This window comes from Papaver somniferum, chromosome 4, assembly GCF_003573695.1.
Source record: "Papaver somniferum cultivar HN1 chromosome 4, ASM357369v1, whole genome shotgun sequence".
NCBI classification, from domain to species: Eukaryota; Viridiplantae; Streptophyta; class Magnoliopsida; order Ranunculales; family Papaveraceae; genus Papaver; species Papaver somniferum.
Window position 1 is genome coordinate 74,514,486 of NC_039361.1, and position 26,016 is coordinate 74,540,501.

The window sequence follows — 26,016 nt, forward strand, 5'->3', positions numbered from 1 at the left end:
TCCCTTTAGCAGATGCCTGGAAATGGGTCACCCCTTAGTAATTAGGTTACCCCTTATCCAAAGTGAGAGTCCGTATAGTAATTTTCTCCCACGAGCGCAAAAGCCACTTTTTAGCCAATTTCGCCGCAAAAGCTTATTTCTCCAAAAATACCTACAGGGACATAAAAAGCCATAATAAATATAAAATCGAGCACTAATAATATATACAATTGAGATTATATAAGACACAAAAATGTGCCTATCAAATACCAATATGACCTGTTATCTTGTTGTGGAAAAGAACATGAACATGGTTAGTGTATGAGTTGAAATGAATAAGCGTTAGCACATATCAATATGTAGTGTTGTCGAACATATACTTTTGAAGTACATATTCATCAGTACATATCACCATGTATTTGTTGATGTATTCTTGTTACTTTGTTTTCTTATAAAATACCCTTGTTGATTATGCATGTGATATGAGAGAAAAATCCATATGTACTGGTAAAAATTGCAGTACATATTTGGTTCTACTGTGAATAACCGGATAGTTTTTGATAGTGTCAACTGCCAGTACGTATTTGTTTTCGCTAACTCAACTGCAAATTAAATCATACGCATCCTACTGATCATATGTATTGTTGGGTACTAGATTACATATGTAATGTTGACAGTACATATTTATCAGTACATATCTTCATGTACTGATGGATACAAATTACACAGATACTAGGTGCATATCAACGTGTTATTGTTACTTTGGTTTCTGATAAAAAATGACTTCACATATCCAACTTCGAGTATTCATAGAAGAAGAAAAAATGACTTTACAAAGCCAGAATTTTCATGAAGGCAACTCGTTATCGTCATATGTTTTAACACAATGTTAGCATTTTATTCTTTCTGTATTACTTTTATAGCCTCGTCAAAATCATAATCAACACAAATGATATATGCAGGCACCGTAGATGAAGGGGAATTTGCGGTATTCTGGGTAGTATTGGCTAGGTGAGGCTGTTGATGAGGAGCTTAAGAAACTGAAATTAAAAGATAATGGGGCAAATAAAGTAGTAGGTTCTGCTACTGGGGTGCTACTCCATTGCTGACCCTGAAGCAAAATCTGAAATCTCCCACTCTAACTTAAAATGACATGGGTGCTGAGAATAACTAGTTGAGAAGAGCTCTATTACGATCTGAATGGATGCATTCATGGACAGTTGAAATCCTTTTTATATTCAGTGTTTTTCTTTCTTCTATATTAGTTTCTTGGAACTGAGATTTGCTGGTTGGTCTCAATTTGTTATTTACTGTTTCCTTGTATATATATCTGGAGATTGGAATTGAGAAACTATTGCTTACATTCATCTGTGAAACAGTGTTTATTACTTTGATATTCATTTTTCTGAAAGCTGTGTATTAGAATTTCTGGTTTCTAGTTTTATATAAATGATTAAAATGAAAATTACATATATTACAGGTCATGTCTGAATAAAGTGATGCAAGGTTGAGTGCGGGCTAATTTGGCCATTTCGAAAAAATATACACGTGCGGCAAGATCAAATCATTAAGATATTGGACCTCCTGATAATATTTTTAGTCCAAAATCATGAATTTGGACCAGCGGTTAAAATATTTTTATAGGTGGACTACATAGTAAACAGGTTCCCTAGAAATGGATTAACCAGTAATTCCTAGTTTCAAATTCCAGTACCGACATATGGCCGGCTCGGTGGACGGTTTTCGCCAAAAACCGGGCCGATCGGCCGATGTGCAGGCCTACTATATACCTCGGCGAGCATATAACAATCTATTTGGTTTCCCATGAATTCTATAACTGGGGATCGATTATGCTCGCAAGATCTTGATCAAGTGCCAAATACCAAACAGCAAAATAGATAGTAAAAATAGATTGAACTAATAAGATAAGAAAAAATAACATCTTAGTTCCCCTGTACATTGATTGGAGGTCTTTTGCTTTTCACTTTTCTACATTGAAGCTCATTTCATACAAAACCCAAACTACTGAATATAATTGTTACAAAGGCAGACATAAAATCATCCCCATTTTTCGACGAATTACGTGCTCACTTGAATAGCTGAATGATGGTGTTGTGCCATGGGTCAGCAAGGTGTTGCCCTAGGTTATCTAAAGGTCCTTTCCCAGTCACATTGTGCTGTACAACAAATCCCAAGAATGCCAACATTGCCAATCTTCCTGCAAAACCAACAATAAAAAAAACACTTGTTAGTATGACCTAAGCCAATCTATCAAAATTTGTCCATGTTCTTTTTTTCTTGAATTAGTGTTCAAAAATGGTAGTGAATCTTATTACCGTTGGCGACTTCTTTCTCCTTGGCCTCTTCGGTAGCTGAGAAGTTGAGTGGGTTAAAGATACCACCGGGATATCCAACCTCACCTTTAGGCAAACTGTAGCTCTTAAAGATGGGATCTTGGTTAACGCTTCCTGGGTTCTTAATATCTTGCCACCTTCTGATTTCTACGTAGTGGAACAAGATGAATTCAATCACAAAGAGAGTCGAGTTTGAAGCGAAGTACTCAGCTTTCCCGGCATCATACCATTCTGGAACGTTAATGATCCCAATCTTTGTGAAGAGCTCTGGTAACAACATTCCTGCAACACCCAACATAGCCCATCGTCCATTGACGAGCTCAGCTTGAACGAACCATTTCAAGTTCTCGGGGTCCTCAGCAAGTCCAAGAGGATCGAATCCGTTGTCACCGGGAAGACTACAATAACAAAAAAATTATTATTCAGTACCAAACCACTGTATTCATGCATAATCGTTTAACTCAAAAGTACACGGTTGATAAATTCATGGTTATGTACCTGCCAGTAAGGTATCCGGGCGATGCCAAACCAGGCAACCACTGACCCTTCTTAGCTTCAATTTTGAAGGACTTTGACGATGTTGAAGTTACGGTTTTAACAGAGACTTCCCTTGTGAGTTTGCCGGAGGAGCCACTGAGGAACCGTGACTTTGATGCGCATGGCCGGAAGACGGCAAGTGATGCTTGTGTTGTGACGGTAGACATCTCCCTGATTTGGATTCCAAAAACTGAAATGGATCTTCGCCAAGGGTATTGCAGTAGTAGTGGTGAGTATACTAGTTGTTGTTGTGATTGTATGTGTTTGTGTTTCCTTTTTGTATTTCATTTCAGGGACCTTCTTGTGGTTAGAATTTGTTATTGTATTCTGATGGTCTGATTAGGTGTTGTGAAAAACGGATGGATGAGATGTTATTGTTGATTAAACTGGCCAATCAGAGTCTGTAATCCCTTATCTTCACTTATCTGGTTGACATATCCACAAATCCAAGTCTTTGTTTCTGTTGGTTAAGAATATCTTGTAGGCTCCATATTTGTGCTATGCTGGCAGATTATTTGGCTGGAGAAATCTTCCACCTTGGAATCTAATTATCCAATCGATGTCTTACAAATGGCTGGTTCAGGAGTTGCGGAAGCAGAATGTTTATATTTCAGTTGAGGTGGAGAAATATGCTGAGAATAAACGATAATGGGAAAGAAAATATTGATTAACAGAGTTTCTGTAACATGACATTAGATATTTTCATGAACTTAATACTATTGAACATCAAATGATTCAAAACGGAATTACATAGTAAGAAATAGAGTTGAAGGGCAACAAATAAGCAACTATTAGAGCCAACACACACACACGTAGCCTACAGGGTTGCGATTTTTGTGCATAAATCCTTGAAAGGGTTGCAGAAGTTTATAAGAGAACAAGCTTAGCTACAAAAAATTCCATGCACAGATGCATACAGAGTTAAGGTTTTCCCCATGGGACAGCTTGGCACATGCTGGCTCAGCCACACTGTGTAGCTTACCGACCATAATAAGGTGGTTGACCAGCGTATGAAGCACTACCAGGAGGTCTGACATTTGGCTGGTGACTGTATGAAGGCATTCCCTGTGAAGCCATACCAGAAGAGCCTTGATGACCTGGAGGCAAATATGATGAAGATCCCGCAGTGGAGTAGGCCGGATGACCAGGAAATGTCGTTGGAGGTGAGCTGTAAGTGTGTCCATCATGGTGTTGTGTGCCGGGGTAAGCAGACTGAGGATTTTGCCAACTGGTCGAGGAAGTCGGAGCCGCAGACACTTGCTGCATCGGGAGAAAAGCTGACTCCGGAAGTGTGAAGTCTCGACTTCGGTCATTATGCGCCTACAATATAGAGAAGGACAAGTCAAGTTTAAGAAAGGGTTATTTATCCTCAGTGATATACAGCCAATAATAAATATAAGAGAGTGTCAAGAAACATACATTGATTTAGAAAATTTTGTTTTTCACTTCCAACCAACAATGGAACTTTTGGTTTCTGTTAAAGCCGTTTATAACTTTTGTTTTTTTATTCCTTTTGGTTGGTTTTATTTAACTCAAAAACTTTTATTAATACCTTTACATTGAGATCAGTATGACGAGAGTATGACAGATGAAGCTTACAGTAGCCACCATCATAGATGCAATGCCCTTCCAAAGCTTCTTTAGCAGCAGCAGCAGTTGTGACATCTGGTCAGAATTGACAAGTTTTAACAGAATAAGCCACAAGCTAAAAATCTTAACTTTGGAAAAAAAAGAATGAGTTGAGATAAACATGGCATATTTGCTACAATAAGATCCCAAACTCTTTTTAAGAAACTAGTAATGAAAGTAAGCTTCGAGCGGTTAAAAATTGCATAGGGTCTACCTGGGTACTGGACTAGTGCTTGCATTCCACCATTTTTATCAAATATAGCAATTTTTTGAACCGTTCCGAACGCTGAGAATACCTGAGATATACATTCAAATCTTACTTTCATGTAAATTAAGATCTAATCAAGAGTTTTGTGAAAGAAAATATGCTGAAAGTTATACCGTGTGAAGAACATCAACAGTGACAGCATATTGCAGATTCTCAATTGAAGCGAGAAGTACGTTACTTTCAGGTTCTTTTCTCTTTCCATCAGGACCTACCACGGGCTGAATATAACTTTATGTTAGTGAAAGCATAAAAAGACCATATGCGGTAGAATTATTACAAAAATATAAAAGAAAACCATACCTGCATGGTGCCCTCAATTGCAGAAGGATTCACAGGAAGGTAGGGATTTGTGTAGTCCCTACAAGATCAACAAAGATTACCCACAGATAAATCATGCCATATTTCCAACTTAACAAGGAACATGTCAAAAACAAAATTATTTGATCTCTGAGACAACTCGACTAGATTGGTATACCTGCTCCGATGAGATTGGAACTTAATATTTAAATCAGTATGTGCAGAATACGAGATGCGCAAGTTGCATGAATCAACATGTTCCGGAAGCAAGTACCTGATAAAATTTACAATATGGCAATCAATAACAAGTTTCACAGATATGACAACATGAGTATTCCGCCTCCATAGAATGATCAAAGAAACTTCTTACTTGGGTATACTTCTTCCATCAAGTGCATCTCTGGCTGAAGATGCAGTGACAGCATCAGTGAATTGAATTAACGCCTGCAATTATATCTAGTCCACGTTAAGATCGTACATCGCAATGGTCAAAAGATAGAATAAACTTAAAACCCAAAGAGTTTAGGTATATGACCTGAAAACCTGCAGCCTTCTCGAATGTGGCAATTTTTTGCACATACCCAAAAGCAGAAAAGACCTGAACCAAAGAGGTAATGCTTTAGCGATCATGTAATAAACTGATTGTAAGAGGAACACAAACAGATCTCAAGTGCTAGGGGACACCTGTGATAACAAGCTTTGGAAAAGACTTAAAAAGGGAATACGGTGCACAAGACCATATATTCAAACTGTCTCCAACAAAACAAATGCCTGAATTTTAGTAACCATTAAAATGATGTGAAAGCCTGAAACCCATCCTAGAGAAATAAATTTATAACACCAGAGATAAGAAACAGCAACAAAAAATTAATATGACGGAATAAGGGTTTTACTTCTATAGCCTGTGAAACATTGATTCCTGAATCAAGAATCAACAAGAGCAAATTAAGGCACTCAAACAGTAAATAATGAGAGAGGAAATGCATCAGAAAAACGAGGCTAACAAATTATAATGCAGGAATAAAATGCTACATAAAAGAACATTCAGAGGAGATGGACAAAACAAACATGATATTTCTCCCATGAGGTAGTACGCTGACAACGAAGAATTCTCCAAGCTAACATGGACCTGCTGATTTTGATAGAAGCAAGTAGAAGTTCCAAATCACCTCTCTTTCGCAAAGGCATTATACAAAAAACTCTACATCCACATTTTTCTATTTTTACCATCTAAATATCCATCACCATGACAGATGTGTAATTGTAAAATGCACAAAGTGATTATTCTTGAAATTTAAAGCTTACCAAGTGAATAACATCTATGCTGACATCACCAGCTTCGACACCTTCAATTGTCACAAGCAACACATTTCCAGCAATATCTCCAGAACTCTTATTGTTCACAATTTCCTGCCTATTTGAATACTGAATATAAACAGTTTTACCACGAACTTGTGCCGGGTCTGACGATGACGCATAATATGATACCATTGAGATTGCTTGATTTAAGTCCACCTACAAAACACACATAAAGAATTAGAACTTCACAATTGTGAATTCTCCAACGAATTCCCATTGAGAATTTCTGGATTTCCCTAAACTGAAACCCTAATAATTGAAAGAAAAAAAACTTACAAATTCAACAAAGGCTTGATTACGATTAGCACCAACGTTGCATTTAGTATTGACGATCTTGCCAAAAGGTTTGCATAGTTCGACCAATTCTTCATCTATACATTCCCATGGTAAATTACGAAGGTGAAGTACTTTTGATGGTGTTTGCGTATACCTAAACTGAGTTTGTCCTGACATCGAGATTGAGAATTAGGGTTAGGGTTTTGAACGAGAGAGACAAGAGAAGAAGAAAAAAGAGGATGCGAAGGTTTTTGTTTGTTCTCAGTTCTCACTCTCCTGAGATTTCCTAGAATTGGTGCTGGAGCTAAATTGAGGGGTTTCTTCTTTTTCTGGTTAGATTTACATTCGACTAGGAAACGTTTGCAAGGGTGCAACTATTTTCGGCTACAGATTGAGGAACTTTCTCTCTCTCCCTTCCCAAAAATAACCGTATTTTCCCAAGGATTATCCAGGAACTTTTATCTTCATCATCTCCATCTTTCTAATTTAGATTTACTCGGTTCAATCGGGTAGATTTAGAGAATCTTAGCAAATATATATCTAGTATATAATTACTATCAATAAAATTGTAATCTCAGTTTAGGTGATTATTATGTTCTTTTTATATCTTATTTTAGTTTTATATATGATTGTTTGTTTTAGACAATTAGATTTTCTATTATATATTGCAATGTCATACAGCCTTTTAGGCGTTTACAACGATTCTCATAATCATTTTCAACACATATCTAAGGGAGATCTACATCGACTTGACGAAGATCTACATGTGGATCCTTGGCGACAAGATTTGATCGCGATTTTAATCAATTGTGCTAATTACTCCTCTTTAAGAGCATCTAGTCTTATTGAAGACAATAATTTCTCAATTAAGAAGAATATTGAAGAGATTTTCAAATGGTGGATTCAAAATTATCAGGCCATCTCTAAATCGAATTCCTCAACGAAGTACATGTATATGATGCTTTTGTATTTTAGTATTTTTTCATGTATTTCAATTGGTATGTTGTATCTCTTTGATGTTATTGCATGTACTCATGGCTTCCAGTTGGCCATTGTAACCCTTCTAACCTCAATTAAATGAGATATTTGAAATAAAATTTTGGGGCAGTAGCCCCTGATTCCTTAAAAAAAAAAAATATTTTCGGCTACATACAGTTAAAGACGGGGCGTGGACGTGGTGTTATTTAAGGAAAGACGGGCTTAACAACCCGGATTTATTAAACTATACACTCACTAAAATTGAGGTTCGAGATATACTCACTAAAATTGAGGTTCGAGGAAACACATCCCGGCGGAGAAGTAGTATTCCACCTGTAAGTTAAATTATTGTGCATTGCAAATTGGCATAATTGATGTGCCAGATAATTTATACTTCGTGGTACATATTAAAATTTCATGTCTATAAAAGAGGTAGTCTCTTTGCGGATCTTCAGAATCACTGAATGAATACCCCAAGAGATATTTCTTGACTCCCCTAACATTGCAATTGTGACATTTTTCGTATCACCTTCTATAATTGCTTTGCTGAAAGATAATTTTCTAGCCATTTGGACGCCTAGTCCTCAAGCAAATGATTCATCCAGGAGTGGTGATGTAGCATCAAAAGTGATTGTTTCACGACCCGAAAATAATCCCATATTGTAGCAATGGCCCCAGTGTCACCCTTATTAGGAACAAAAGTCGTGTTTATACTGATTTTGACATAAGAATCTTCAAGGGGAGTCCAATTGCAGGGTTGAATTTTATTCGTCTCCATCCCAAACTCTGACTGAATATTGGTGCAGAGACTAAAGTCAGGAGCAGTATTTTGCAACATCAGACTCGAAGAAAAAATGATGTCATTCCTCATTTTCCACAGACTTCACATAAGGCAAATCTTGTATTCAACCTTATACCCTGAGTTCTCCTTCATTCAATAATGTAGAACTTCATTTGGGCATTCATTAAATCGATTATGCTCAAACCCCACCAAAGCTTCATTATAAACCAGATGAGACATAGGACAGGCAGATAGAAAATGGAAATGGTTTCATCATTTTCTTTACAACAAGTGCAGGAAGTTTCACAATTGTAGATGCAGCAGTGAAGATTCATCTTAACAACAACACATTATTTAAGATTTTCCAAATGAAAATGCGGATTTTCGGAACACTGTTTTCATAAGACCAGAAGTTTTTCAAAAAACTTCATAAGACCATAAGTTTATCAAAGGAAACCGACTATATGCATAAGAAACTGGAAATATCTTTTGCTAATAGTTGATAACGGGATTTAGTAGAAAACTTACCTGATGTAGTGTAAGACCATGTGAGAATATCTTCTTCCTCAATATTGTTGAAAATGGATGATATTTCCTGGAAAATATTAGGGGGAAACATTTCTTGTAACAAATTCAAATTCCACGAGTTTGTATCTCTATCAATGAGATCAGAAACCTTGTGAATAATTTGAGAAGAAAAGTATCTGTTGATACAATATTTTCCATCTTGTTTGGTAGCCACGGATCATCACACATTCTCACCTTGAGACCATTTGAAACTTTCCAAAAGAAATTATTCTTCAGAATTGAATGGACTTCAAGCATGTTATTCCATACTGTAGAGTTTTTAGCGTTAGGACTTGCATCCCAATATGTGTTGTCCCTAAGGTATTTTGCTTCTAGCATCTTAAACCACTTTGTATCTTCTTCTTCAAGAAATCTCCAACCAACTTAAAAATTAGAGATTTTTTAAACATCTCAATATTGTGAATGCCAAAACCACCATTTTCTTTTTGAAGCCACGCCTTCTGCCGGTTAATAAAATGAAGTTTTTTCATCCACAGAATGGCCCACCAAAAACTCTCGGGATATTATCTATTTGGTTAGTTACCCCTTTTGGAAGCAATTAGATACCCACGAAGAAAACTGGGATTGAAGATAACGCAGCTTTGCGTAACACAATTTTACCTGCATGATTAATGAAGTGATATCTCCAACCAGATCTTTTTATAATTAAACTTGCAACCAGAAAGTCATAACTGGCAATTTTTTTGTCAGATTCAGGGGATAAATCTCTGGATACTTGTCTCCGACTTCCATTTATCTAATACTTAAATCCTCAATTATACTTTGTTTTCTTATGTTTGTTATTCCCTTGTTGAATATAGATGGAAGATTTGGTGTTATTGATTAACTGACCAGAAAATCTTGCATAAACCTATAGTATTTTATTCAGACTATATTGTGGAGTATTCACCAAAGAAAAATAAGTCGTTTGAGAACATTAGATGCCTAATTTTGGGTGACCATCTATTGAGTTTGTATCCTTGATACAACCATTGTTCTTTATGTTGATGCATGAGAATAGATAACCTCTGTGAACAGATGATGTCCAAAGTTGGACATTCCTATCTTGCCCCTCTTTAACTTTTGAAAAACCTTCTGGAAATCCATTCAGATTGATAGAGAAATTAGTTGTTATAACCCACTGCATGATGATTGAATGTGTAGTACTGTTTATGCCCATTAAATGCAGCATGTCACCGAGAAAACCTCAATTGACCCGTCGTATGCCTTTGTCGTGTCCACCTCCAGTGCAAAGTGTCCATTTAGCACGGGATTTATTCATTGAATGGAGAAATTCTTCAGCCACAATGATATCATCCAGAATTTGTCTCCCCGGTACAAATACATCCTGCGACCAACAAATAAATATGTCTAGAAATGGCTTGATTTTTTCGGCAAGTATTTTTGTCACTATCTTATACAAAATATTACAAAGAGATATTGGTCAGTAGTCAGCTGCATTTTTCAGGATTTTTTATGTTTGGAATTAATGTAACGTTGGTGTGATTCAGGAGATCCCGAAACTGAACGTACTGAAATATTCGTTTTATTAATCCAACAATTCCATTACATATAATACTCCAACAATTTTTATAAAACATGAGAGAATAATCATCGAGACCAGGGTAAGTATAAGAAACAATTTTCACAAGTGCAGACCAAATTTTTTTCTTGGGTAAGTATCCTGGAATTTCAGTATTATCAACCTGCAATGAAATACTCGTACTTTGCAGAGAGAATGGTTGCTTTCCTAAAGAAGTATTGTAATACCCCGATTCAGAAGGTAAGGTTCCCGAATGGAATATAGGTAATGGTTTGTCCTTTCATAACATCGAGGCCTTTTCATCACAATTGGCTCCAGAGTTGGAAAAAAACTCTACAATTTAAGCGTGCTCGGGTAGGAGTAGTCCATGAATGGGTGATCTCTAGAGAAGCTGTTGCAGAATAACCGCAGCGGCGCCCAGTTGAAAACCCACTCCCGGATAACTGCAGTGGCTAAGTGGGGATAGTATCGATGGAGAGTCGGTTCATTAAAATTGGTATCAGAGCCGATGACGGATCACCTGTTGAGGGTGAGAGAGTACGTTGGGCAGTATATGTCAGTTATTGGTCTCATGAGTGGAAGGTAACGTCGGAGATCTGTGATTGAATATATTCCAGAGCCGAGGACGACTCTTATTAAAGGTAGTGGTATTGTAATACCCCGACTCGAAAGTAAGGTTAACCAACTGGAATATAGCACAACTGGATCTAGAGTTTGAAGTTAAGCGTGCTTGGGAAGGAATAATCCAGGGATGGGTGACCTCTCAGGAAGCTACTGCTGGATAACCACAACGGTGCCCAGATGAAAAACCCACACTACCGGATAACCGCGGTGGCTAAGTGGGGACATTATCGATGAAGGGTTGGGTTACAAGTATCTTGTTGAAAAAGAGTCCAGAAATGATTAACAAGAATCCTAGAGGTTTCACCTTGGTCTAATGTCCAATAATTGTCCTCTTTTCTCAAATGGTTAATATTGTTTTCTTTTTCTTAGTGTTGAACAGAAAAAAATCTAGTATTTATGCCTTCATATTTAGCCCAAACCTTATTCATCCTCGGGTCTCAGTATGTTGCTTCCATAATCAAGTACTCATTAAGTTGAGTAATTATCAATTTCTCCTGACAAAGAGAAGAAGCATGTGGTCTCCGGGATTGGTTTCTTAAAAGTTTAGTTTTTTAAAATAAAATCTTGTGTTTCACACAACCAATCTTTCTACAAGTTCTGAAAGAAAATATCCAAGTTTCCGAAGTTTAGACTGAAAATCCTCTTCATCATCATGACACCAACATTCACCTACCTTCTGTAAAAACTACGGATGTGAAATCCAATAAGCTTCAAATTTATAGTTATGAGGAGCTCTAGGTATGTTTTTTTCAAGTATTTAGTAAGATTGGAGCATGATGACTGGACAATCTTGGCGGGTGGAGTACAACAACATTATTAAAAGCAATGCACCATCCAGGGTTTTCCAATACCCTATCAAGTCGTTGACGTATCATACTCCTCAAATTTCTATCATTGCTTCAAGTATAAGATGGTCCAGGAAAACTTAAATCTAGAAGATGATTTTGTTGGATAAAATAGTTGAAGTAAGAAACATTAGAATTTACACTTGTCAAACCTCCAAATTTTTCTTGATTACCATTGAACTCGCCAATAAAGCATTTTTACCCTTGAAAGTTCTGCACATATTGAGATAAAGAAGACCAAAAACTAGCTCTGTATAACGGGTCGTCCATAAATGCAAAATAAATTCCAGGAATGTCTTGGGCCATCATTATGAACAATTGCATAAATCATGTTTGAAAGATTGAGAAATAACTTCAATGTTGATATCTTCTTTCCATAAGAGCCAAAGACCACCACTTCTACCAATAGACTATACGATACAATTGCTTTCAAAACCAAATTAAGATATTCTTTGAGATGCTACTAATTCAGATATTTTAGTTTCGCACAAAAAACTAATTGAAGGAATGGTACCTCTGAGGAATGATTCAAGTGTTTGAATTGTTGGGTTATTCCCCAGCCCCCAACAATTTAAAGAGAATATCAGCATTTATCTTGCAGCATTTGAGAACTAGCTTCCTTAACATCTTCGATAGAGTATTTTGATGAGGATTTTATTTGAAGCTTCGGTTGAGGATAGTTCCTTTTAACATATTCTTCATCCTGACTTTGTTTTGCACCTTTAGAACTGTTGTTATCTTCAAGCTGTAGTGAAAAACTTTGCCCTTGATATCTGGCTTGTGGTTTCAACTAATTGTGAACGGAGTTTCCTTTTGGAATTGGTTTAGCACCCACTTTTTCCTCCTTGTCATATTCATGGTTCTTGGTGTATACCACAATGGGATGAAGACAAAGAGGACTTTCAATCACTATCTATTCATTTCGTGCAATGTTGTTGAAACTAGAGATATTTGCATTCCTTGATATAATTATAGTATTGGGTTTATTTTCCTGCATGATTTGTTTTTCTTCATCCAGCACTATTTTCCTTGGAGTTGCTTCTAGTTGGTTGTCGTTAAGAATTGGTGAAGCTCCCTGAGAACTAGAAGCATCATATGATTTTCTTAGAATATGATCATTATTTGGGACAAGAATTTCTGGTCTAAGGCGATTCTGAGGTTGATACCCAATTACGAGATTGGTTCTTTCGTATCTTGGTTTAGTGTCATGGTACAATTTTTCCTGAAATAATTGTGGGTTTGATTGTTGCTGGCTGGATACATAAAAAACACTATCTTTTGTTTCAGATTCAAGAGATTCCCCTGTAACAAAAATGTCTTCAAATTCCAGAACCTCATTGACTTGAGTTTTAGTAGATGCATTAATGGAGTGGTGATAAAATGGCTTTAACATTTCAATTGCCTATTGATGGAGATGTTTAAAACATGGGGGTACCAAAATACACCATCACTTTTTTCTCAGGAAATATGTATGGACAAACTCAATACAACTCCGAGAGTTAAACTTAATCAAGGAATTATATCTAGAGTTTTATCTCTTTCTATTGCGGTTAGAACGTGTACATAACCAAATCCGTGAACCTAATCACAAAGAGATTACTTGGACGGTACCAAAGACCAATGTCCAAGAATCAATCAAGTCGTATCCAACAAACTAGGTCAGATGTATCTACTATGATTGATCAACGCACAACCTGTGATATTTCAATTATAAAGATAAACAATATAGTGCGAAAAAAGAAATAACACAGACACCAGAAATTTTGTTAACGAGGAAACCGCAGACGCATAAAAACCCGGGTACCTAGTCCATATTGCACATCAAACTGTATTAAGCCGCTACAGACACTATCATACTACCAATTAAATTCGGAATGAAATGCAATTGATCTCTAAAAGGTAACCCGCCGATTAAGGTACAATGGCGCTCATTATGCCTCTTGAATCCCGGCAGGACTCCGCGCAATTGATTTCCTTAGCTGACGTCACACCAACTAAGATTTGCTTCAACTCAATTGAATACTTTGAACCAATGTTCCTCCCACATATTAATCTTATTTGTATGATTCCTTTTACAATCAAAAAAAATTTGATCAAGGTGATATGGAAATCGATAGCAATAGATAAAGTCTAGCTAACCTCAAAATCCGGACTTATGCAACCCGAAGTGTAGCCTAGATTATTATTCACCTCATAAGTATAAAACCTATAGAATTAACAAAGTTTTAGATGAATATAACTTTGATGATTTCTATATATCTTGATCGATGGAGCAAGCTCAACAATCAATCAAGATCAGGATACTCGGGTTATCAAGGAAAAATAACTGGACCTGGCTTCACGAATCCCTATGAAGACTTTGTAGTCGCTAAACCCTAAAAGTGTCAGGAAGAGGATGACTCTAGATACAAATAGGACATAATAAAAAGTAGTGTCGGGATTCAAAGATCCCAGTTGCTTGAATTTCTCCTTTTATAGACATTGAAAACATAGGTTGCTTTAGGTTTAAGCTAAGATAGTTTTGGAACAAAGCAAACAATATCCACCATTAGATGAATCTTTGAATCTGATTTACATAAGAAAGATATACACTTTGGTTAGGTGAAACCGCAACCGAACCGTGTACAAAGACTACGTTCAACATGGTTAGCCGAAACTAGCCGATTTGAACATAAAAGCTTAATACTCATTTTCATGAACACTTAAGACATTAATCTTGAATCACAATCATGTGATCAAATAAGTCTAGTGTTTTTAGAGAATTAATCAAATGTTAATTATGTCATAGAAATAATTTAATTGCACTTGAAGATGATCGACATGGTTAGTTGATAGACGCATTTATGTGTCTAATTTGTCCTCAATGTTTCGTATTGTTAGTACTTGTTTTCGTCCTTATTATGGTGTTTTGTGTGTTTGTAGGTATTTTTGGAAAATAATTATTGTTGGAAAATTCGGCTCGAAAAGTTGCACGGAGCATCCCGGAGGACATTTGTTATTCAGACTCTCATCATTGGTTAAAGGGCACTCAATTACTAAGGGGCAACCCAGGTCACCCCAAAAAGGAAGATGTTATTCGCACCCCAGGATCGGATAGGGGGACATCATCTTCAAAAATTTGAATTTTCATTTTGGCGGGAAATTTTCTTCTTCAACTGGCAGATGTTCCGATCGATTTTTGGACGTGATTTTGTGCGATTCAATCGCTGAAACTTTGTGGAAAGATGTGATATAACCATATTAAGCTATTTCAGGTGTTATCTCGGGCCAGAATTGGCTGAATCAAATTGTGGATCAAAACAGGGAGCACATCATTGTATGGAGACTGTCACGGTATTTGCATGAGTTGGAATGAGTTTGCGTATGTTAGGATGACTCTAACAACCATCTGGAGTGTGAAGGAGATAAATATAGTAATTTGGCAGCTTCAGAACTCGTGGAGAGATCAAATATCTAAATTATTTCCTAAACAGACAGTGAAGAATAATGGAAGATTATATGAAGTTATGGCGAGATATTTTGGCCCTGTGGAGTATATATAGGGTGTTGGGAACTCAGAAAGAGTCTGTCGAGACTTAGGGAGGTTTAGGGAAGCTCAGAAACAAAGAAAATAATTTACAGAGAAACTGCCGAGTTGCAGTCGGGGAAGAAGGTGAATAGTGAACTCGATAGTTGAAAACAGTCGCAGTAACCGTGGCCTAAACTTTCAAATCCAAACTCTTTGTAACAGTTTTGTAACAATTATTCCAACAATTAATAAAGTTTGCAACAGTTCACTTTCGTTCTTCCGTTACAGCGAGTTTTGTAACAATTATAACTGTTACAAACTCACAGTTTCATAACTTTTCACTCTTTTGATCATCTTTTGAGCCATAGACCAATCTTTTGAGACCATGATTGATATGAGGAGCTAAACCCATCCTCTAGGGCGACGGAGGAAGCTATTCTGACAATGAAAAAGTGGTAATTTCTATTTTAAATAATTTATGCAATTTAAATTATGATTTTTTTCCTAGAACAAAAGAGTTTTTCCAATGATTTTTATTAAGCAATTGTTATTTTAATTGATGGTATATGCTTAACTTTGAGTTCTTGATATTCCATGCTTTCAACTTACAATTGCTCTTTTATAAAATCTATTTTTGCAATAATTAGAATCACTTAAATGGGAAATTGCATAATAATAATAATAATAATAATATCACTTTGGAATTGATAGAATAGTGGAACCCTTAGCCCCAGTTTCTCCAAAATCTTGACATCACTTTTTGAATCAAATTTGCAATATTTATTTAAATCTAAAAATTCTTTCCTTCACAAGTCTGAAAAGAACCCTTTTATCACTATTTATAACAACTTTGAGAACACATCAAATTTTTGGCGCCGCCGACGCGAACTTGTCTTTAGGATAGAGTTTTTATTTTTATTTTTTTTTGTTCTTCTTTACGTTTTTGGGTTTTTGTCTTTTCCTTTCAGATTTTGGGAATTTGGAGCGAAAGAAATTTTTGCCAAAGCTTTTGGCGAATATTTAAAGACTTGAAGTAAAAGGCAAAGCGAAAGGAGCTAAAGAAGAAGAATTTTTTTTTATAGAAAAAGAGAGAAAAAAAAGAGTGTTATTTTATTAGATTGTATTAGGAATTCTTTTTATTTTGTATTTTTCTTTTTGCACTTTATTTTTTGGACCTTTCTTTTGGACTTTGGACATTTGGACATTAATTTTTTTTAAACCCTACGGAAGGGTAGATTAAATATTAAACCGTTTGCAGAGAAGGACGGTGATTACGATATCACCTAGTCCCCTCGGGTTCGTACACAACATAGGAGTTGTGGCCCGATTCGACGACAACGGTTCACCCCCGTCTGGAACGGGATGTAAGTCTTTCGAAACACTCGCGAATCCCCTGTCAGCGAGTTACTGCATTCCTTCGTTTGCATATATGCTGAGGAACTGAAAACGGTTGTTTTAAATTCCTAGTAAAGGGCAAGGAATGGCCATACAAGATAAGGGTTCGGATTTCATCACCGTTCTCTTCTTGCCCTCCTTAGGAAAACGAAACCAAACGCGAACCTAAGCTTTAAAATTTGGAATAGAACGAGACCTATAGGGTAACGAGCTTAGTAAGAAAGTCGTTCGAAAAATATTGGTTACTCTTTTAGCATACTTCGAAGTTCATGATGGTTTATGTGAGTTGAATGCGTGACTGCGCCGCCTTGTGATAGCGGTGAGGCCTTGGGTATCAAAGCTCCACTGAGCTTCCCTCGCCTCAATTCAACTTACTTTGACTTGGATTGATTCCAGAGGGGTTTGCTTAAATTGTAACGAATTCCCTTTCGAAGGATTAGAAGTTGGTCTAGAAACAATCTAAGTGGAACCATCATGCTTTTTGTTTGCTAGAAATTAGTAGGTTTGCTGTGGTGGAGTCAGCCTTGTTTGTGTTTGCATAGAACTTCCCTTCCTTTTAGAACTTTTCTCTTTTTTTTTTTTTTAGTGTATGCCCGAAAGGGCTTGGAAAAGAAATACTTTTGGCCGTTTGATTAGTGACGAGCCTAGAAGTTCTTCTTGTGAAAGCGGGGAGCTCGAAGACTCTTCTTTTGAGAGCCCCGTTTTTGGAAACTTCAGTTTTGAAAATGTTTCTCTTCGTGAGGAAGGTACCCCTAGTACTTCAGCTGTGCCAGCGATGGAAACTTTGAAAGATTACATGTTCCCAACTAGGACCAACCGAGCTTCGTGCATTAAATTGCCAGCCAGTACGGCTAATTTCGAGATAAAACCTAGTATTCTTCAGATGATCCCTATGTTCTTAGGAAAAGATGATGAGAACCCTTATTTTCATATTAGTGACTTTGAGGAAATCTGTGGGACAGTTAGAATAAAAGACCTCACTGATGAAGTTTTGAAACTTAAGATGTTTCCCTTTTCCTTGAGAGATAAAGCCAAGACCTGGCAGAACAACCTACCACCTGAGTCCATTGAAACATGGCAGGAACTTGTTGCTGCTTTCTATATGAAATTCTACCCTAAGCATAAAACTGCAGCTGCTAGGCAGAGAATTAGTTCTAGTGTGCAACAAGGGGGAGAGTCTCTTTATAGGTTTTTAGAGAGATTCAATGATCAACTTTGGAAACTTGCTCTTCATCAACAGTTTTTCCTCCCATGTAGCTTCAGATTCTGACAAGCCTTCCCAGTGTATCAAAACTTGGGACACTACCTTTTGGTGTTTTTGAATGTCCCTTGTATCTAGAACCTTCATTGGCTTGACTTGTAGATGTCCCCCCAAGTCAGTTTGGGGAAGGATAGTTTGCACCACCACCTCTGCTCCTACCTTGGTCTTGAGTTGAGAAACATGAAAAGTGGAGTGAATTCTGCATCCAGCTGGGAGCTTTAGTTTATAGGAAACAGTACCAATCTTTGCTAGCACTTGATAAGGGCCAAGCAATTTTGCACCCAGCTTCAGATTTCTTCTCAGTTATACAGAAGCTTTCTTGTATGGTTGTAATCTTAGATACACCCAGTCTCCCACAGCAAAGGACCTCTCTGATCTCTTCTTATCATCCTGTTGCTTGATTCTGTGTTGTGCATCTTCCAATGCTTCCTTCAAGACACCATCCATCTTTTGTCTTTGCTGCAAATGGTTATCTATTGTTGCATGTATTCCTGCTTGTGAAGAAACGGTTCCAAACTGTGGAGGGGTATAACCATATAATGCTTGGAATGGTGTGAGTCTTAAGCTAGTATGATATGAATTTTTGAACCACCATTCAGCTAGGGGTAGCCAAGTGACCCATTTGTAAGGTTTAAAACTAGTCATGCATCTAAGGTAAGACTCCAAACAGGCATTTACTCTCTCAGTTTGCCCATCTGATTGAGGATGGTAGGTTGTACTCAAATGCAAAGAGGTACCAACCTTATCAAATAAGACTTTCCAGAAATTGCTGATGAACACTGTGTCTGTCAGACACAATAGACTTGGGCATGCCATGTAGCTTGTATATAGTGTCTAGGAACCTTTTGGCCACTGAAGAAGTTGTGTAGGGATGGCTGAGTGCAATGAAATGGTTGTATTTTTTAAATCTGTCCACCACTACTAGAATCACTTCCCTTCCTTCTGATTTTGGCAACCCTGTTATGAAGTCCATACTTATGTGTTCCCAAGCTTCATCTGGTACAGGTAGTGGTTGGAGAAGTCCTGTTGGCAGAGTGTTGAACCCCTTATGTTGTTGGCATATGTCACATTCCTTGACATAATTGAGGATTTGATTCTTCATTCCCACCCAATAGAAGTACAATTTTGCCTTTTGATAGCTGGCCTGACCCCCTGAATGTCCTCCAATAGTAGAAGAATGAATAGCAGTAAGTATTTTTATTCTCATATCACCAGTACTACCAATATAGATTCTTCCTTTATATCTGATTATACCTTGCTGATAAGAGTAATGGCTCAAGGCTGCTCCTTCCACCATTAATTCAGGAATTAATTTTTGAGCCAAGGTATCACTAGTATAACTTTATGAGATTCTTGCAACCAAGCTGGTTGGATTTGACAAATAGCTTGACAACTTGGAGTCTCTTCTACTACTATTTTGAAAGGGCATCAGCCACCACAGTCTCAGTTCCCTTCTTGTATTTCAGCTCATAAGTATACCCTATTAACTTGGCCATCCACTTTTGTTGAAGCATTGAATGTACCCTCTGCTCCATAAAGTACCTTATACTCTGATGATCAGTATAGATTGTAAATTTGTTACCCATAAAATAAGTCCTCCATTTAGTAACTGACATGACTACTGCCATCATCTTTTTTTCATAAGTGGACAAGGCCAAAAACCTTGCACCCATGCCTTTGCTGAAATAAGCTATAGGTCTTTGTTCTTGCATCAGGACAGCTCCCACTCCTAAGTCGCATCCATCAGTTGCCAATTCAAATTGGTTTGAAAAATCTGGAAGTACTAGCATTGGATTTGTAGTAACAACTTCCTTCAGTTGTTCAAAAGCTAACTGTACTGCAACATTCCAATGAGAATTATTCTTCTTGAGTAAGTCTGTCAATGGATTGCATATAAGGCCATAGTTTTTGACAAACTTCCTATAATATCCTGTAAGGCCTAGGAATCCCCTAAGATCCCTTAAGGTGTTTGGTACATTCCATTTCACCATACAAGCTATCTTCCTTGGATCAGCTGCCACCTCATCACCAGAAATAATGTGTCCCAGATACTCTATTTGGGATTGCCCAAAGGAGCACTTGATGTATTTAGCAAAGAGAGAATGCTCCTTGAGTACATTGAAGGCTATGGATAAATGTTGGAGGTGAGTCTTCATGTCTGGACTATAAATTAAGATATCATCATAGAATACCAGAATAAATCTCCTTAGATATGGTTTAAAAATGTCATTCATTAAGGCCTGAAAGCTTGCTAGTGCATTTTTAAGGCCAAAGGGCATGACTAAAAACTCATAGTGCCCTTGGTGAGTCTTGAATGCAGTTTTGTGGGTGTCTGAGGGGTGTACTCTAATCTGGTGGTATCCTGCTCTCAAATCAATCTTGGAGAATACCTTAGACCCATTGAGTTCATCTAAAAGCTCATCAATGATTGGAATGGGATAATTGTCTTTGATGGTGATGTCATTTAGCCTTCCGTAGTCTACACAAAACCTCCAGCTTCCATCTTTTTTCTTAACTAAGAGTATAAGAGATGAAAAGGGGCTATGCCTGGGTCTGATTACTCCAGAATTAAGCATTTCCTGTACCAACTTCTCAACCACCTCTTTCTGAATGTAGGAAATTCTATAAGGCCTTTGGTTGGGAGGGGAAGTTGGTGGTTGAAGTGGAATATGGTGATCATGAGTTCTAGAAGGAGGTAGAGTAGTGGGTTCTTGGAATATATCTTTAAATGAATCAAGTAAGGGTTGAATTATGGTTGGTATAGTGGGTGTTGAATCATTACCTGTGATAGAGAATAAGTGACCAACTAGCCCATGTTTGTGTTTCTTCAAGTACTTTTGACAAGATTCTCCTGTCATAACTGAGATATTATTGGATTCAACATTCCCCTGTAGAATAACTTCCTTCCCACTCCTCTTAAAAGAAATGGGCATGTTTTTAAAATCAAAGTTAACAGGGCTGAGTTCCCTCATCCAATCAACACCAAGAACCATATCACAGCCTCCCAGAGCTAAAACTCTCAAATCAAACTTGAATGAGTGGCCCTGCATCTTCCATTGAAATCCTGGACATTTAGCATTGCTAACTAATTTATTTCCATCTGCTAATGCTACTTGGAATGCACCTGTAGGCTTTATATAATAACCACTCTGCCTAGAAATTTCAGGATCAATGAAGCTATGTTTACTTCCACTATCTACCAAAATGGTATAATTCTTCTTCTTATTCTTAAGAGTGCCCAAAATCTTAATGGTACTATGTGTAACATTACCTGACAAGGCAGGTACAAAAATCTCCACTTCCTCCTCAGGCACTTCTTGTATAATGGGAGAGTTGATAGGTGATTCATCTCCAGAAGTAGCAACTCCACCATCATCTCCAACAAGGAAGAATACCTATTGTTTAATGCATTTATGACCCTTGGAGTAGACTTCATCATAGTTGTAGCAAAACCTTTTTCTCTTCTAGCTCTCATCTCAGCATATGTAAGTCTTTTAATGGGTGGAATTTTTGGGTTGGTGTTAATTCTTGGGGATGGAGACTGTGGTGCAGACTGCAAACTTCTGTGGGGCCGTGGAATGAGAAATGGTGGAAATCTAGAAGATCTAGCCCTCTTGGATGTACTCTCCAACAAAACCTCTTGCATTCTAGCCAAGTAAATGGCCTTATCTAAGGTGGTTGGGGAGAACATTTGAACTGCTATTCTCAGCTCATCCTTAAGTTCACTGATGAAACTAGAAATAAAGTATTCTTCAGTCAGATGTTTATTTTTAGCTAGCATTAAGGCCTTCAATTCCTCAAACATTTCTTGATACTCTAAAACTGTACCCATTTGGCAGAGCTTGTTAAATTCACCAACTATATCATCATGGTCTAATTCCTGGAATCTGAGACATATAGCCTTTTGAAACGCATCCCAAACTAAAATTTCTTTGCCAATATGATAGTCTTGAAACCAGATGTCCGCCTTACCCTCTAGATACATAGCTGCTAAGTGAACTTTTTGTTCTTCATCCATGGGATGTAACTGAATGTATTTGGTACACCTCCTAAGCCAAGATCTAGGTTTTGTACCATCAAACCTCGGAAAATCAACCTTGAATTTATGAGTATGAGTGAAATTAGAGTTCTCACCAGAGTTTACACTTCCGATGGGTCTGTAACCGAATCCTGAATTATTAGGGGTTTCCAAAACTTCAACTCCATTTGACGATGAAGCTTTAGCTCTCAGCTCATCTAAGGCCTTCTGTGCTTCTACTTTGAACAGATCCGTCATAGATGATAATAAAACTGGTGATGGTGTATTCTGTTGAGTTTTGAGATCTTGAATTTCTTTAGCTAACGTTTCTATCTGCTTAGCCAAAGTTTCAAACTATGCTCTAGTTACCATGGTTATCAAGGTCACTCAGAATCGAGTGCTCTGATACCACTTGTAGTTTTCTACACTACAAATGGGTTTCAGGAAGCCGGTTTCTGCCGGAGAAGAGAAGGAAGACGAGATGAAGAAAGAGGATAAGAGTTTGATTAATTTTCTAATTGGTTCTCTTACATCCACAAACACAAATAAAAGCAAAACACCTGACCCGCTAGAACACTGCCACGCGTAACTAACAGAGTCACTAACATCATTAACTCTTAATGGCTAAACCTGGACTGAAGGCACCCGAGAAAATTACTAAGGGAATCCTCCTATTACAAGAGATCAACAAAAGCAGGGACATGACAACTGCACTCAAGTTTTACACTGGTACTGTGATACACTCCTTCATATGAATGGGTTATGAAAAAGTTTGGATGAGAGTGAATCTCTCTTCTACCCATAGTAGCACTTTGAATGAGTGTTCTCATCTCTTGCTCTAAGTGATTTTTGTTGTATCTTCCAACAAGGGACAAATTCTTTCACATGGTTATTATTATATTTTCTAGCAATTTTTCCACCAATTGTTTTATAAATCGAAATGATAAAAGTTTTGAAAGTAAGTTTTTGGTAATATGTTATATATATCTATCCAATATCACCACAATCTGAAACATAATTAAAATACCACCATCTACCACTTTAAAAATCAGTTATTAAAAATAAACGGTTAAATTAATATTGGTAGGCATAATTGCACCGATTCTTGTTCAATCATAAATTTTATTTTTAAATATATAGGTCACATCATAGCTCAATTAAAAAATAAACAAGTTATAATTGCAATGTTATTGCTGCATAACCCAATACCTGGGTAAAGAGAAATTTGTTTCTTGTATAAAAATTTACTAAGTTTCTTTTTTTGTGACACTTATCATTGGAATAATTTATTTTCAAATGGACAATTCGGTCTCCAAATAAACCTCTCATTTGATACTGGAATTTATGGGTAGAGATAATTTTTTTTAATACTCAATTTCCTATTAGAGCTGACTAACCCCAACAAAAAAAGAAAAATCTCAACTATTTTTAGTACACTGCTCAGCAATAGGGATGTCCTTAATCTGGTTAGAGAGTTGAGGGTCAATTAATTAATTAAATCTCGGGTCTTGGTTTGTGGTTTAATATAAGATCACAAACTCTAAGGTTAGAAACATGAATGTTAGTTTTATGATCAAAATAAATAATAGGACCATCGGAAACCTAAGGATCCTCCAAAAAAATTGGCACCCATACCACCACCAATATTTTATTTTAAACAATTTAAGATAACATTACTGCCTTTAAGAATACTTCTCCAAATAGCATACTTTATTTTCATATTTTAAGAAACTTAATTTATGCACAAAAAAATCTAGCTACATAAGACTTAAGGTTCTCAGCAATCCTTCAATCCATTTTAATTCATGGAGTAAGTGCCTCATCCTATCATCTGGTAATTATTGTTGTTTCTGTTGTACACTAAATATTTTCCTTAGCATAAAAAAGTTGTCTTATTTATCATTGATAATATAGTGAACATTTGAATGAGATGAAAGCGGAATCAAATCATAACTTGTTACAGATGCATCGGAAACTATTTCCTGAATGGTTTCAGAAGCGGGTAAGTAATTTATTTTTACTAATAATAATTCTATATCATTATTATATAGTCTCATTTTTTTCATTATTGTTTTAACAATGATATATCACTATATATCATTATTGTTTTCAAACACTCTCATTTTTCTTATTGGTTTTATCTGAGAATGTACAGATCGGAAAGTTGCATTATGAAAAGTTTCCTGAGGCTACTGATGAGTTGCATTTGTTAGCATAGGGAGTTGAATATCGTGCAAAATCATATCCTTCTTGTATTTATAATGGAGTTCGATTCCATACCAAACAACGTGAACTTCGTCGAACGATCCAGAATAACAGACTGGTAGTAGATGGCGAACACAACAGTAAGCCAGTTGAATTCTTTGGTAGCTTGCAGAATGTTATCGAGTTATAATTTTTTTATGGTTACCGAGTTGTGTAATTTAAATGTGATTGGTTTGACGTAATTCCTGGAAGGAAGAGAATTCGAAAGACATGTACAAATACTGGTAAAATGTGGTACAAGAGTGAACATTTCATTCTTGCATCACAAGCGCAACAAGTTTTCTACCTTGATAACTACAAGCATGGAGCAAATTGGAAAGTGGCTCAAAAAATGCATCATAGACATATATGGGATGTTCCTGAAATGGATATCAACGAAGTAAAGCCAGAAACAGAAGCAACTATTGAATAGGCATATCACCAGAACAAAGAGGGTCCATTGCTTTCAACCACTATTCAAAAAGATGATAATGAGGCAACTGTACTTCTTAGAGATGATGATATTGAACTCGATTTTTTAGATGCAGATCTTGTTCTAGCCGAGGATGATAATGATGATGAGGAGTAGTAGTAAGAAGACGAAATATTGTTTAACTATAACAATGATGTGGTAAAGCCCGAGGAGATGGTGCCAGAAGAAGATGACTCAGATCTAGAATAATAATTCGTAATATTCATTGCTAGTTTACTTGAAACTTGATAGATATTCATTCATATGCTAATTTTTTTCTCGAACCAGTTAAGTAATTTATGGATATGGCTTTGTGTTATTATTAGTTTGATTAAATAATTTTTACTATAATCTTGTTTTGCAGTTTACATGGTTTACAAGTTTATTGGAATTTCATGTATATAATTTATGGCTTTGTGGGAATACCAAGCCTTTAATGAATACAATGAGTTCACTGCCTGGATTGACCGAGAAGAAAAAAGTAATAGATAATTAAGCACACTAACATTGAAATTGTTTTCTTGAGAGATATCAATGAGATATCTCTGGACTCATATGCGAAGAAAGAGAATGATTTGTTAACTAAAGGAGGTATTGATTGAAATGAACTACTTAGTGTTCTACGAGGTAAAATAACGAAGATCGATAAGATCACATTTGTAATAATATATCTTCTCTTGTCAGAGACTACTCCCTAGTCTGAAGTGGAGGTAGTATAGCTAGCGTTAAGGGAGGCAGCAGAGGATACTTGTGCATTTGAATATGTGAAGAAGATAAAATCCTTGAATGTGTCGCAGGGTTCGGCAAATTCTGCGAGTAAGAGTAATTGTGTTGATTGGGCGGAGAAGTTATGTGGCCAGTCTATTAATGTTTTAATAGCAGGAGTCAAGAATCTCTTATCAAGTATCAAGTGATGGAAACTCGTATTAACTATCATTCCTTTATACACTTACTGAAATTTGAGAAATATTCAGATCAAAAAACAAAAAAAAATGTTTAAAGGTAATCTATTTATAAATCATTCTAGATATGTTCAGCGATGTCTATAATCTTTGAAGGTCAAAGGACAACTATATTCATA

The 26,016-nt window shown here is 36.6% G+C and overlaps 3 protein-coding genes across 5 annotated transcripts; all 3 read right to left on the reverse strand.

Annotated features, from left to right (window-relative positions):
* Positions 1–1,874: 1,874 nt before the first annotated feature.
* On the reverse strand, positions 1,875–3,140 carry LOC113275918 (chlorophyll a-b binding protein 4, chloroplastic). Its single transcript, XM_026525498.1, has 3 exons — positions 2,832–3,140; positions 2,316–2,731; positions 1,875–2,197 (listed from the first exon to the last, which is right to left on the reverse strand). The coding sequence occupies exons 1-3, from the start codon at positions 3,035–3,037 to the stop codon at positions 2,067–2,069; spliced, it is 753 nt and encodes a 250-aa protein (XP_026381283.1). The 5' UTR covers positions 3,038–3,140; the 3' UTR covers positions 1,875–2,066.
* A 380-nt stretch (positions 3,141–3,520) lies between these two features.
* LOC113275919 (polypyrimidine tract-binding protein homolog 1-like) lies at positions 3,521–7,235 on the reverse strand. Of its 3 annotated transcripts, XM_026525501.1 has the most exons (11): positions 6,700–7,235; positions 6,370–6,579; positions 6,107–6,196; positions 5,600–5,662; positions 5,435–5,508; positions 5,243–5,338; positions 5,068–5,125; positions 4,881–4,985; positions 4,714–4,795; positions 4,423–4,535; positions 3,521–4,190 (listed from the first exon to the last, which is right to left on the reverse strand). In XM_026525501.1, exons 1-11 carry the CDS (start codon positions 6,874–6,876, stop codon positions 3,849–3,851), a joined length of 1,410 nt encoding a protein of 469 aa, XP_026381286.1. In that variant the 5' UTR covers positions 6,877–7,235; the 3' UTR covers positions 3,521–3,848. The 3 variants fall into 3 exon arrangements, with proteins under 3 accessions (XP_026381286.1, XP_026381285.1, XP_026381284.1); XM_026525500.1 differs by lacking the exon at positions 6,107–6,196 and having other exon boundaries at positions 3,547–4,190; positions 4,470–4,535; positions 6,700–7,232; XM_026525499.1 differs by lacking the exon at positions 6,107–6,196 and having other exon boundaries at positions 3,547–4,190; positions 6,700–7,232.
* A 12,378-nt stretch (positions 7,236–19,613) lies between these two features.
* On the reverse strand, positions 19,614–22,477 carry LOC113272700. The gene is made up of 2 exons (XM_026522501.1): positions 21,655–22,477; positions 19,614–21,577 (listed from the first exon to the last, which is right to left on the reverse strand). Exons 1-2 carry the CDS (start codon positions 22,475–22,477, stop codon positions 19,614–19,616), a joined length of 2,787 nt encoding a protein of 928 aa, XP_026378286.1.
* Between the last annotated feature and the right edge of the window lie 3,539 nt (positions 22,478–26,016).

Excerpts from the sequence above, each read along its gene's own strand:
- LOC113272700 (XM_026522501.1), bottom strand. The coding sequence starts at position 22,477 with ATGACGGATCTGTTCAAAGTAGAAGCACAGAAGGCCTTAGATGAGCTG. Across the intron at positions 21,578-21,654 it reads GAGAGCTAGAAGAGAAAAAG|ATGATGGTGGAGTTGCTACT; the intron begins GTTTTGCTACAA and ends TCCTTGTTGGAG.
- LOC113275918 (XM_026525498.1), bottom strand. The coding sequence starts at position 3,037 with ATGTCTACCGTCACAACACAAGCATCACTTGCCGTCTTCCGGCCATGC. Across the intron at positions 2,732-2,831 it reads CCCGGATACCTTACTGGCAG|TCTTCCCGGTGACAACGGAT; the intron begins GTACATAACCAT and ends TTGTTATTGTAG. Across the intron at positions 2,198-2,315 it reads GGAGAAAGAAGTCGCCAACG|GAAGATTGGCAATGTTGGCA; the intron begins GTAATAAGATTC and ends TTGGTTTTGCAG.
- LOC113275919 (XM_026525501.1), bottom strand. The coding sequence starts at position 6,876 with ATGTCAGGACAAACTCAGTTTAGGTATACGCAAACACCATCAAAAGTA. Across the intron at positions 6,197-6,369 it reads GCATAGATGTTATTCACTTG|CAGGTCCATGTTAGCTTGGA; the intron begins GTAAGCTTTAAA and ends TATCAAAATCAG. Across the intron at positions 4,986-5,067 it reads CAATTGAGGGCACCATGCAG|CCCGTGGTAGGTCCTGATGG; the intron begins GTATGGTTTTCT and ends AGTTATATTCAG.